General features: G+C 37.3%; 2 protein-coding genes across 3 annotated transcripts; one reads left to right on the forward strand and one right to left on the reverse strand.

The window, feature by feature from the left end:
- The first annotated feature begins 823 nt into the window (after nucleotides 1-823).
- LOC123703307 (RNA-binding protein 5-A-like) lies at nucleotides 824-4,709 on the forward strand. Of its 2 annotated transcripts, XR_006752972.1 has the most exons (3): nucleotides 824-3,260; nucleotides 3,662-3,714; nucleotides 4,120-4,709. XR_006752972.1 is itself a non-coding variant. In XM_045651260.1 (2 exons), exon 2 carries the CDS (start codon nucleotides 1,083-1,085, stop codon nucleotides 3,258-3,260), a length of 2,178 nt encoding a protein of 725 aa, XP_045507216.1. In that variant the 5' UTR covers nucleotides 824-977; nucleotides 1,080-1,082; the 3' UTR covers nucleotides 3,261-4,709. The 2 variants fall into 2 exon arrangements, 1 of the variants encoding a protein (XP_045507216.1); XM_045651260.1 differs by having other exon boundaries at nucleotides 824-977; nucleotides 1,080-4,709.
- Nucleotides 4,710-4,992: 283 nt separating this feature from the next.
- Nucleotides 4,993-11,106, reverse strand: LOC123703320. The gene is made up of 3 exons (XM_045651280.1): nucleotides 10,402-11,106; nucleotides 8,931-9,185; nucleotides 4,993-5,148 (listed from the first exon to the last, which is right to left on the reverse strand). Exons 1-3 carry the CDS (start codon nucleotides 11,104-11,106, stop codon nucleotides 5,062-5,064), a joined length of 1,047 nt encoding a protein of 348 aa, XP_045507236.1. The 3' UTR covers nucleotides 4,993-5,061.
- Nucleotides 11,107-13,774: the final 2,668 nt, after the last annotated feature.

Consider the following 13,774-nt stretch of genomic DNA (forward strand, 5'->3'; position numbering starts at 1 on the left):
AATAAATCACAATAAAATAAATCTGGCATAAATGAATCGTTTTATTTAAATCTTCATTGCAATAGTCCGGTAAGTACCTACTCATGTAATTTTTACGTCATACCCTTCTGAAATATCAATTTCAGAAAAAGTAAAAGCATCAGCTTTTTTCGATACCAACAATACCAACTCAGTTCGCCAGGCGAACTTCGCCTGCTTTAAAAACTAATGATTGAATTGAGATTTCAATATTTGTTACAAACGAAAAAAAGTTGCTGTTTCAATTTCACTTGTATTTGTTATGTATTAGAGCAACGAAAAAAAAATATAAATTAGTCTATGATTTTTAGTCTTTTGTCCTAAGAGCAATTGCTCTTAGCTTTTGTCTATGTGTAGCTTAGGGATGTCCTGATTCATTCGATTCAGAATTCGAATAGAAATCGATTAGATTATAACTCAATTAATTTTCATAAAGAATATATTATTGAAACAGCAATGTTAATTAATAATCAATTTATGCGTGAAAAAAAATGGCAATTGTAAAGACCGTCATAAATTATAAAACGATTGTAATTCTAAAACAAATCTGATTTTTCACTCGAGTTAATACACAATTTTTTAAATCATTATATTTTAATACATAAAAAAAAATATTCTGTTATTACTTATTAAAATATGTTCCATTGGTTTTTAAGGATAACTTTTTAACGTTTAATTTCCGAATTCGCCACAATAATAAAGTTGTTTAACTGACCTATAAAAACTCTATTAATCGATAATTCGATAGGTGCTTGACAACATCGGAAACTGTTCGTAGTTCGTACACACGTCACTATTTTTTAAAGAAAAATATGGCGATTGTCTGAACTCTGCAGTCTGCTTGATTTTAGAATTTAGATTTCAACTTTGATTTTGATGGTGAAAATACATTTATAGGAATAATCTTATAATTTTCAACTGTATCTACATAAGGACATTTTTGGCGTAATCTACAGCAGGTAAAAAGTACAGAACAATGGAGAAAGGTCTCGATCGAAAAGGCAAGGCACGAAGCGTCCGAAGGGTTTGTATCATCGTTTCATTTACCATGATGTTCGCAGGCTATGTCTTGGCGCGGAAGAGAGGATCGCGGGAATCGCTGGGCTGAGAACCGCCCGCGGTCACCCGTTTGGGAGATGAGGCGCAGTTCCAGTCCAGATAGGGGCCACCAAGCGTCGCCTCGAGACAGACACAGGGAGCGCCGCGACCGTGTCGACCGTTTCGACCGTGACCGCGACCGTCGTGATCGCGACCGTGAGCGCGATGACCGCTACCGCCGTGATCGTTACGACAAACGTGACCGCGATCAACGTGACAATAGGCGTCGTTCTCCGCGCCGCATAGACGATAAAGAAATCCCAAGCGCTCCGTCCCCTCCTAAGATAAGTAACGACAGACAGAAGATTGACTCCCAATCTAGAAGTAGGTCCCGTAGCCATGATAGACAAGAGCCTATCGTTGAAACATATGAAAATAAACACGAGAACCAAGATACGCAATCGAATGCTTCACCAGGTGACTGGATATGTCAATGTGGCTCTTACAATTTTAAGCGGCGCCAAGTATGTTACAGAAGAAATTGTCAGGGTAAGAGAGCAGATGGTGTGGTGTATGGAGGTGACGATAGGAATGGCACAGAAACAAGCCCCGGTATTACTAAGAGACTGTTATTTAGAAGGTTAGATGCTTTAACTACTGAGGAGAAAATATTAGAAGCAATTAAAGATAGGTGTACCAAGTCAGTGCTCGATTCAATAGCTGGTATAACAATAGGTAGAGAGACGTTGACTGGAGCTTCAAAATGCTTAGCTTATATTAACTTTAACTCAATAGCAGACTCAACAGCGGCACATTCAGAATTATTAGCTTTGGATCCTCCTCTTAAGATAGATGGACGAGAAGTGTTAGTTTCATATTACAATGAAGTGCAAAAAGTTCAAAAGAATATGTCAAATAATTCAGATTATTCGGCATATTATGCTCAAATGTCATATAACACCAGTCAAGCTCTTTCCGAAGCAGACAGGGTAAATGCAGCAGCTGCGGTAGCACAATCGGCTATCTCTGCAGCACAAGCTCGACAGCTTTCTTGGACTCCGGTATCTGTACCAGTTTTTGTTACGTCTACCTCACAAAATGCAGCTGTAACTAACATACCCACTGGTGATGGTAAAACAGTGTACAGCCCACCAGACGTGAGGACTTTCATGTACGATGAAACATCGGGTTACTATTACGACCCTGCAACTGGGTTATATTACGATGGCAATACCCAGTACTTCTTCAACAGTCAAACTAGCCAGTACATGTACTGGGATGCAACAAATTCCACATACATTGCAGCCAATCAAAATCAACAAAATACCAACCAGCCAAAACTCCAAAACCCACCGACTGCTACAGTAGAAAACACAATACCAAAAGAACCAGAAGAGAAAAAGAAAAGAGACAAAGAGGATAAGGTTAAGGTTGCCAAAAAGATTGCAAAAGATATGGAAAGGTGGGCTCGGACGTTGAACCAAAAGAAAGAAAATGCTCGTAGCAATTTTGTTATGGAACAGCCACTAGACCATGGAGCAAGTAAGGGTTCAGCAGACATAGGGTTTTCTGTGCTTGGAGCTGGTCCCTCTATAACGCCGCACATGCGAGAAATATCGCCACCGCCAAATACTGAAGAATTTCTTATTAAAAGTCCTGAAGTTGCTCCAGTTGACTCTGACGAAGGAATCATTGACTGGGCGAGGCTAACATGCTTAATTTGCAAACGGCGTTTCCCCTCTGCTGAAGTGTTAACGAAACACAAGACATTGTCCGATTTGCACAAGCAGAACTTGGTAGAATTTCAGAAGAAGAATGATTTATTGCCGCAATCAAATGGGTATAGGGATAGGGCGGCGGAAAGGCGATTAAAGTTTGGTGAAGATGAGCCTCCTCCGATTCGTAAGCGATACGAGAATGATATGCCGGCACCTGTGGTTTCACATCCACCTCCATCAGTTGTAGACACGATTGGTGGTAAAATGCTGCAGAAAATGGGTTGGTCTGAAGGTCGAGGATTGGGAAAGGAGGAACAAGGGAGAATAGCTCCTATAGAGGCGGAACAAAGGCCTAGCTTGGCGGGACTAGGGCAGAAACGCGGGATATACACTCCCACACCTGGCTTAACGTACAGAGATACTGTAAAGAAACTTATGATTGCGAGATACAAGGAAGTTGTCGGGCAAGAGGAGGGAAATATATAGGTGAGCTATGCTTTTTATTTTCATAATAATCTTTGTTTGTTCGCAGGTTTGGATTCCAGGTCAGTGTGATTAATTAAAATACTAAAGATAAGAGTAGATCTTTTTGTTTGGTAAGACTTGATATTAAATGACTGCAGTTTATAAGTTTTCAATAAATACTATATTGTTTCTTTATGTTTATTTTGTTCTGTTTCATCCTGTTGGGTACAGTAGACAACAAATATCATGCTGTATCTTTTGTTATCTTTGAAATAATTGACTGCAATCGCATTTATGCATAAAGTTATTCTTTCTTTACAATAAAAGAGTTATGTTATCTATGAGCTATAAGCGTATGTGTGGAAGATGCAAGGGTACTTTGTCGATCCTATCTAATCGTTTGATTCTATTACCCATAATAGATACGGCGCTACCGATGAGACGCAACCATTAAGATGTGCCCAAGCCATCTTCGGTAAGTTTCTACTATTTTCTACCAATTTCTACCTAATCAAGCTTTCTCAACAGGTTTCACAGGTAATGTATGTAAAGCGCTGGAACCTGAAGACATTTTCTTACAGCTCTAGCATAAACATAATTGTTTTTGCTAATGACTTCACTATTCTGCGTTCATTTTCGCATACCTAACAATGAGCGCAGAATTTTGACAGTTGACACTGACATTGACATATTCTAAAAAAAGAAGAAGAAGATTTATTAACAACAGAGTTAGATAGAATCGAACATAGACTAAAAAAGAACGGTGGACTAAATCGGATTTTGTACGAACTGTGATATGACTGTGATATTGTGCTGCCAAGAAATGGTGAATGTGTTTTTGTTGTGATTTTACTGATGTATGTGACTATTTACCTTACAGAATGCTTCGCGGGGCTGCCTACGTCCATACAAAGATATATAAAGTTATATAGTTAATGCCCACTTGTAGTTTTTAGCTTAAATTAAATACGTAATGTTCAAGACTTAATAAAGGCACATTGTTTATAATTTAGCGACCCTTGAGGATCTAACAATTTTGAACAATTAATTTAATTATAATATTTTTAACAATTTCTTATTATTTGGTAAATTGATTATTATTTAAATTTAATTTTTATGAATTTCATCTTTAGGATCAAAATAGCATAATGGATTTTCTTTCTTTAAAATTTAAGTTAAAAGATAAATTAACGCACCTTCACTGCATTTACAGTAAAATTTTAAAATTCATTCCAATAAGATTTTCTGATTTCATGTATTATTGTTATGTATTTTTTGATGATAGAATCATTAAGTTAAGATGAAACGAATATAGAGCTACTTGATATATGTAAATAATTAATTTTAGTAATATTAGTACATAGATTATTTAATAGATAATGTTTTTTATTGTAAAGAATGCGATTATAAGATTTAGATACACGAGTTGTACAAAATATATTTTATAATAAACAGTTGTTATTGAAATAATATGCATTTTATTTTTCACCTTCATAAATTAATATCTTATTGAGGCACAATTATTTATTGTCTTTAGACTTCATAAATTTCATAAAAATCATCGAAAAGTAACCTATTTAATATTTTTTGAAACCTGTGATCTACGTAACCTACCTAGGTATATTATAATTAATGTGGATGTTTGAACTCTCTCACCTAAAAAGGACTGAACCGATTTTCATGAAATTTGGCACACAATTAACTAATAATAACTTTGATTAACACAAAGGATAGACATAATTCAAACAACAGGTTTCAGATATTATATTTTTTATTTAAGATCAGATCATATGTAAATAGTCTAATTCAGCAGGCGCCTTGTCTAACTACCCCTGTATGTAGAATATCCGTAGGGTGTGAGCAGGAGGGGGATGTGGTAGTGCTCATCCTCTTTTGTGTTGAAAACAATCTGGAAGAAATTAAATTTTTAGTTATTTTGTTGCTAAAAATCTACATGCGTGTACTACACGCATATTTATACCTACCTATAAAATAAAGCTAAAGATTTTGTTTGAACTCGCAAATCTCAAGAACTACTGGAACGATTTCATAAATTCGTTCGTGTTAATTGTAGTGTCAATTTTATCAAAACGTTGACTACACATCCGAAAGGTCACAAAAACAAAATAATTTTATTCCTATTTGCATAATTACCTACTTACGTTATTTTTTCAAAACATCGCGGATATTGCGTTTCTAAAAATCGGTCAAGCTCCCGTTCGAGAAATGGAAACTTGCTCTGAGACACGAAAATTGTATACCTAAGTTATTATAATATATAAAGCTACACTACCACTCACTCACTGACTGACTGACATCGGGTTTCTCGGAAACTACGGGGAAAGTTGGGGGGATTTTGACGTGGTCGTGTAGAGGTGCTTCCAGTGACCACCGGAAAAATATAGCGATCTCGATCATCTTCGAAAACCAAGTGGACCCCTGGAGGTGCGCAAAAACGGTGGTACCTGGAGGGGGGGTGTCTGAACAAAAAATGCTCGGAACTGGTGGCAATTACCAGGGGTGGTGGAAAAATGGGGATTTTCGCGAAAACAAGATGGCCGCCGTACTTTGCCAAAATCGCCGTTTATGAATCCTTACGTCTCAAATTTGGCACACGTGCTCTGTTCGAGCCGGCGAATCGATCGGTGCCCCGTTCAAGTGGCTCCGGGCCCCCGTTTCCAACTTCCATACAACGTAAAATCCAACGGCCCGCGGAAACGGTGCGAGTTGGGTTGGGGGTGTCGGAACTAAAAATGATCACCACCCTGGGACGCTACCAGGGAGCCATAGTGGGATGCTCGATTTTGGAATTTTTCCATTTTTGGCGCAAACATAAAAACGTAAATTTAGCCAAGGTGGCACGACGGAGAAACATACAAATGACGCATTCATACTCACCCAGCTCCCAGGATATCCAGAAAAATCCGAAATCTTAAACTTTCCCTCATCTCTCGAAGACGGTCAACGGCCCGCGCAAACGGTAGCAGCTACATCTGGGGTGCTCAAACTAAACTTGTAGTAGACCTCGAGCAATTACCACAGATAGTGAAAAAAATTCAAAATGGCGGAAAAAATGGCCGCCGCCATACAAATTCTAAAACGGCCATCGCTGGTGTGATCGCGCTGAAACTTGGCACAGGGGCTTTAATCGAGCCGCACATTGAGGTGGCATACTCATAATCGAGTTTCCATCGCTGGTTTCCGAGTTTCATACAACGCGAAATTCGACGGCTCTCTGAAACGGCGCCAGATAGGTGGGGGGTGTAGAACTAAAAAATGATCAGGAAGATGGGGTGCTACCAGGGCAATCGAGAAATTTCAAATTGGACGTAATTTTTTTTTTCAAAAATGGCCGATTTTTCGAGGCAAGATGGTGGCGCCGGTTACTTGACGATCGGTCTGAAAATTGACTTTTGTGCTCTGATCGGACAGATTTACAAAACTGCATACTCAGAATTTCTCTCCGACCCCCGGTTTCCATTTTCCATACATCACGTAATTCAACGGCTCTCTGAACCGGTGGCAGGTAGGTCGGGGTCGCCAAAGTAAAAAATACTTCAAAACCTGGTCCGCTTCCAGGCATATAATTTTTTTTGTTAAAAAGCGAAATTTTTTTTTTCGAAAATTTTGTATGGAAATTTCCATAGTAGGAATGGTGATTGAATAGCAACGGCAAAGGACGGCGCCGCGGGCTGCTTGCTGCCCGCGCACCGCGCAACTTCGATGGTTGACAGCCTCCCGGAGTAGAAAATATTTATTAACTTTTGAACTACCGCACAAGCCAAGCGAGCGAAGCGAGCGAGTCACGGCAGCGGCCGGCCTAAATATTCAAATAGGTAGCGAGGAGCGAAGCGACGAGCGTGTTAGGTTAACTTTTGAACTACTTACCGCACGAGCCAAGCGAGCGAAGCGAGCGAGTCGCGTCAACGGCCGGCCTAAATATTCAAATGGGTAGCGAGGAGCGAAGCGACGAGCGTGTTAGGTTAACTTATGAACTACCTACCGCACGAGCCAAGCGAGCGAAGCGAGCGAGTTGTGGCAGCGGCCGGCCTAAATATTCAAATAGGTAGCGAGCAGCGAAGCGACGAGCGTGTTAGGTTAACTCTTGAACAGTTTATTATGAAAAGTCACTGCCCGCTATCGATAAGACGTTTCAAAAATTTTACCAATATTTGAATAAGTAATTTATAAGCAGTTTAGGTAGCGAGGAGCGAAGCGACGAGCGTGTAAGGTTAACTTTTGAACTACCACACGAGCCATGCGAGCGAAGCGAGCGAGTCACGGCAGCGGCCGGCCTAAATATTCAAATAGGTAGCGAGGAGCGAAGCGACGAGCGTGTTAGGTTAACTTATGAACTACCTATCGCACGAGCCAAGCGAGCGAAGCGAGCGAGTCGCGGCAGCGGCCGGCCTAAATATTCAAATAGGTAGCGAGGAGCGAAGCGACGAGCGTGTTAGGTTAACTCTTGAACAGTTTATTATGAAAAGTCACTGCCCGCTATCGATAAGACGTTTCAAAAATTTAACAACATTTGAATAAGTAATTTATAAGCAGTTTCGACTGACTGTAGAATCGCTGTTAGCAGATGTTACAAATGGAAAGGAAATTTGAATGCATTTTCAAATGACTGAAGATTTCTGCCCTGGGATGAGCCGCGAGCTGCTTGCAGCTCGCGCACCACGCAACCTCGAAGGTGGACAGCCCCCCGGAATAGAAAATATTTGAATGGGGAATTTATAAGCATTACCGACTGACTGTAGAATCGCTGTTAGGAGATGTAATAACAAATGGATACGAAATTAGAATGCATTTTCAAATGACTGAAGATTTCCGCCCTGGGATGCTTCGCGGGCTGCTTGCAGCCCGCGCACTACGCTCCCTCGAAGGTGGACAGCCTCCCGGAGTGTAAAATACTTGAATGGGGAATTTATAAGCATTAACGACTGACTGTAGAATCGCTGTTAGCAGATAAAAGCAAATTGACGGGGAATTTTAATGCATTTTCATATGACTGAAGATTTCTGCCCTGGGATGCTTCGCGGGCTGCTTGCAGCCCGCGCACTACGCTCCCTCGAAGGTGGACAGCCTCCTGGAGTGGAAAATACTTGAATGGGGAATTTATAAGCATTACCGACTGACTGTAGAATCGCTGTTAGGAGATGTAACAAATGGATAGGAAATTTGAATGCATTTTCAAATGACTGAAGCTTTCTGCCCTGGGATGAGCCGCGAGCTGCTTGCAGCTCGCGCACCATGCACCCTCGAAGGTGAACCGCCCCCCGGAATAGAAAATATTTGAATTTGAAATTTATAAGCACTTCCGATTGACTGTGGAATCGCTGTTTGCAGATAATAGCAAATTGACGGGGAATTTTAATGCATTTTCAAATGACTGAAGATTTCTGTCCTGGGATGCTTCCGAAGGTGGACAGCCTCCCGGAGTGGAAAATACTTGAATGGGGAATTTATAAGCATTACCGACTGACTGTGGGATCGCTGTTAGCAGAAAATTACAAATGGACTGGGAATTCTAACACATTTTCTAATGACTGCCCTATTGCTTCAACCCAGGGGCAAAAGGGGCTCGCGGGCTGCTTGCAGCCCGCGCACAACGCACCAGCTAGTTAAGTATATAAGATGACTCATTAGTTCATTAATATTCTATGCTACTGAATATAAATAAACAAATACCTCCACATAGGGATACAAAGTCTCCTTATCAAGTTGTTTATAATAATCCTCGACTTTGAATTTTAATTTGTAAGTTCCCACCGCCATAGAATCTTTTGTAAATGGAAACTGAATCCGCCCGTCGCTAGATGTCACTGTATTGTGCCATAATGTCCAAGAATCGTCCTTTTTCTTGTATAATTCGACAAAAACACCAAATGCTGGTCTTCCAGTCGATGTGTCGAGCACGTGGGTCGAAAGCACGGGCCGAGACATCTTTGTAACAACGTCAAAACGTAACTGTTTGCGTGATATGAATATATTTATAATAATTGTTGTGTTTTGAGGTTGGGTTACATGAACAATTATGTAATTATCTCGTTTGCCTTGATTTTACGGATTAATTTAGTAATTTGTATTTGTGTAGATCATTTATGGATGGGTTCTTTGTTTACTAATATCATAATTAATTAATTGCTTCTTTTATCAATTGGTTTCCTTGATTAAATCTTATATAATTATGTAAAATTCTCGTGTCACGGTGTTCGTAGTTAAACGTACGTATTCTCATTGTGTGCATACATTTGTACACCAAATTTTATCAAAAATAGTGTAGCAGTTTATTGCATATTTTGAAAAAAAAAACGAATATGAATGTAGTCCCGCCCTTATATTGCTGATAACACTATCTCTGTGAGAATAGCGACAAGACATAAAATTGTTTATTTATATTTTTTAGGTGAACCGCAGTTTCTGTGATTTCTTAAAATAAAATGACCTACCCTATGTTAGAGGTTACCGACCTAGGTATAATTTAAGTTGGAACTAGGTCCTACCTAATATTGTTAATTAATAAATATAAGTACATATTATTATTGTTATGTCCACGAGGGCGAAGTCGCGGACAACAGCTTGTATAAACGATATAAAAATATACTTTTATGAAATTATGCTTTGCTTGTCTCGAATCCATCCGTGTATACTTTATCGTAATAACTAATAAGGATATCCTACCCTATATCTTTTAAGTCAGATAAAACCGCAAATAGTGGTAAAATTTTATTAAAATCGGTTCAGTAATTTCGGTGTACAAAGCGGACCAACAATGTAACGTATAATTTATAGTTACTTATTAGTACCTATAGATGGACGATACGACTAACAACAAACATACAAAGCGGATCTTATCATTAGTTATTATTCCCAGTAGAAGTTAGAAGAATAGTTTTAAATACTAAAATCTATTCGAAACGAGATTCATATTATCATGAATGATTAGGTATACCTAAAACAACGCTGTTATATTTACCTATGTAAGTAATTCGGGATTCATAAAATTGCTTTTATGAAGGAGATAACTAGGTGATAAAACTAAGATACATATTATATTTATTAAAATTTATTCTACAATATCAGAATCAAGATTCACATTGTCTCTCCTAACGAAATTCTTATTGACATAAACATCATTTCGATCAGGCGCGTCAGCAACGGCGATAATTGGGCTCTTTATTATTTTGTCTTTTAGTCTATCTTCGAAACCGAACATATTCAAACTGGGTTCACCGTGTTTCATGTAATCAATTCGCCATACCGGCGGATCAGCTGGTTTCACCTTATAAGAAAAATGCTGGTGTCTTTTCGTCAACGTCATATCTGGTACTTCTACTGACATAGAGAGTTTATCCTCTGAATAATCACCGAAGTCTTTCTTTATGTTGGCATTTTTGTCTTTGTATTTAACTTTATGCGGATAGAACTTCCTTATCTTCTTTCTGTTGTAAACTGTTCTCGTGTCTTTGCTTTTGTAGCTGTGTTTTGTTTTGCTTTTTCTCGCGCGCGTCTTGTGTTTGTAGTTTGTGTTATCCTCGTTAAGAATGGGGAATAGAGTCAGGTACGTTGTTGGAGACGTTGTTTTCTCCAGCTTATGTTTCTTGTAGTTAATTTGTTGTATCGATTGTTCTATAAGTCTTCGTAACGCAGTGTCTTGTGTGATCATCTCGCAAGGGACTGATTTAAAGTTCTTGCACAGGAGCGTCTGCATTCTGTTCAATACTGATTCAGGGTTTATGTCCTCTACTGATGGTTCTATTTCTTTGTGGAATTTTGACACCATTTTTGTCATAAGCGCGTTGTTCCGCATCACTTTTGCGTTGGCTGATAGGAACAGTGTGATGATGATGAAATAAGTGGCCATCTGTAAAAGATAAAGAAAATGCTTAGGTATTTTCAGGAAAGTTTTCATACATTCAATAATTATTAATAGGTATTGTTACGTGCTACAGTAGTCCACAACTACAATAACATACAATAAATGGAAAGTCAGGCCAAGACAAAAAAAACTTGAATTGATAAGTTTTAAATTCTTTTTTTCAATTCCTATCTGCTACACTTCTATCTAAAATGTTGTTAACCAGGAAGTTTTTTTTTCGTAACTAAAAAAATTAAACTTCAAGAAAGAAATATGGATAATATTATAAAGTCCTGAATTGTAGTTACCTTATTAGTGGAAAACGTAACTTGCACTTACAATGAGTTTTGAAAGTGTAAGTTGTTCTTGCTTTGACTGTTTCTTCAGAATGAAACTGGAAAGTCAAGTTGAACAAGGGATGTTGATGTAAATAATGTAATTGTTTATAAATTTGTGTGTTTGTTTGTGTTTAACTCACGCGATTGGAGTGTACACATCTTACTTATCGGTAGTAATTAACAATATTAAATTGAATTTGAGCAAAATTCTACCTAATTGACTTACGTAACTGACGTAGACCGTACCTTTTATTATCTAAGCTATACCTAATGTACGGAGGTTTCTATTTTGTATAAAGGTATCTAATATTGAACTATGTAGGTACCTACGCTTGCTAATTTTGAACAACCTTTTTTACATCAATCAATACCAACTAACTATATCCCTACTAAAGTTAAATAAAGGTTTAATTCTGATTAATAAAAAAATTCAGCGTTCATTGGACTGAAGAAATATGAGCATTGAGCATACTAACATATATATTAGTTAATATAAAGTAAAATGAGGTAACTAGGTAGTTAGGTTAGTAAGACAGAGTTAAATCTTAAAAAATGAACCAAATCTAAGATTTATTCAATAAGTCGCGAGTATAGCTACCTAGTAAATAAAGAAAATATCGTATATGTATAATGCACATGTTTTATATAAAAAATATCAAATACATATAACAATTTTATTTAAATTGCAAATTAATATAACGTATTTAAATTATATATATATATGCAACCATGCAAAACATGCAAAATTTATCTAAAATACAAAATTATTTCATAGTAGAGCCTTCTAGTGCTAGTAATTCGAACTATCTGTGCAATTATTAATATTAGCGACATCTATTTGTCAATAGCAAATCTACTTACTGCCGTCTGTAGACATTATTAATTCCTTCTATCTGACAATAGATGGAACTATGTGTCATACATTACTTTTACCCCGGACCGTACATTTTTGTGAAAATGCCCACTTAAACATTCCGAGAACGCTTTTATAACAGCGCCATCTACTGAGAGTATAAAGAACGATTTGAACATTTTTATATATTATAGCGACATCTGTTCACAAGTAGCTAAACTATGTTTTACTGCCACCTAGTGGCCAGTAGATAAAATATTACGTTCGTGCTTTAATTGTTCTATTCGACAATAGATGGCGCATTTATTCTTCAAATTACATTTTTAATGAAAATTAAAAATTTGATTTTATGTTACATTGCAATTATGTCCTATTTAATCTTAATATCAGATCAGATATGTTTTAATGAATATTTAAAATACAAATCACGATGCAAAAATCTAGACCGTACCTATGTAATGTTTGTTACGTTTAGCATTTTTGATTTCGATAAAATTAATATTTGTAAGTTTCCTAAACACATGGACATAAAATACCTACCTAATTTGGATAGTTCAACTTCATTACCAGAAATCATCATTAAGTTAAACAAATTTACTTTTCTAGATAGGTATATAAACGTAAATTGAGACGAGAGCGTAATTTTATCTCTACGCCTTCGAATGTCCAAATTATCAGTAATAGGTACCTATACAAACAATGATTTCCAAGGATAGCTGGTTTATGAATTTAAAAACTAGGTACGTACAACAGTTTAATTACCTTAGAATACCCTAAAGATTGGCTAGCCAGAAGAAAATATGAAAAACTCATGCCTATGTACCAGGTACCTACCTATAGGTATTGTATTTGAATTTAATTTATTATCCACAAAATTACCTATACATACCTATTACCACAATATCTAAGCAGTAGGCACAGACTAGGGCAGTATCTTCCATTTACCATTAAATATTGTTTTTTTTAATTTTTAGGTAGGCACCTAGGTATAGTACTTATTAGTTAGCGTTAATTTTATCAATAATCAATATACAGTTGATAACCATCTTAACCTACTATTACACAATATTCAATAAATATGTAATCCACATTCAATTCATTCGTTCCTGAGACGTAAAAAAGCAGCAAAACGCTTACCACGCTTTGCAACACAAACATAATTCATCTATATCGGTTGTATGCCAAAAAAAAAATGACCAAGAAACTCGGTAGGTACGCCGTCAATCACGTCGGTATAAAACATCGCTTCAATACGAATTGCTTGGTCATTCGGGACCCGAAAAAACTGCACACGACTTGCATAAACCCTCGCAAACGGGTTGAAGAAAAAAAACCGCTCGTGTAGGGATGGGTCCATGGGAGGGTTAGTCGATGTGCCACTGTGTGTTTAGGTCAATTATTTATGTTATATCTCGTAATGATCATGATGACAATATTTTTACTAACACGTTTTTACTAACAAAATAAACATTTTTAATTTTGA

The sequence above is a fragment of the Colias croceus genome, chromosome 25 (genome assembly GCF_905220415.1).
Source record: "Colias croceus chromosome 25, ilColCroc2.1".
In the NCBI taxonomy this organism is placed as follows: domain Eukaryota; kingdom Metazoa; phylum Arthropoda; class Insecta; order Lepidoptera; family Pieridae; genus Colias; species Colias croceus.

Coding starts and splice junctions, on each gene's coding strand:
- LOC123703307 (XM_045651260.1), top strand. CDS start 1,083: ATGTCTTGGCGCGGAAGAGAGGATCGCGGGAATCGCTGGGCTGAGAAC.
- LOC123703320 (XM_045651280.1), bottom strand. CDS start 11,106: ATGGCCACTTATTTCATCATCATCACACTGTTCCTATCAGCCAACGCA. Junction 9,186..10,401: donor TAAAGAGCCCAATTATCGCC/GTTGCTGACGCG, acceptor GTTGTTACAAAG/ATGTCTCGGCCCGTGCTTTC. Junction 5,149..8,930: donor CTTTGTATCCCTATGTGGAG/GTATTTGTTTAT, acceptor AATTTCTTCCAG/ATTGTTTTCAACACAAAAGA.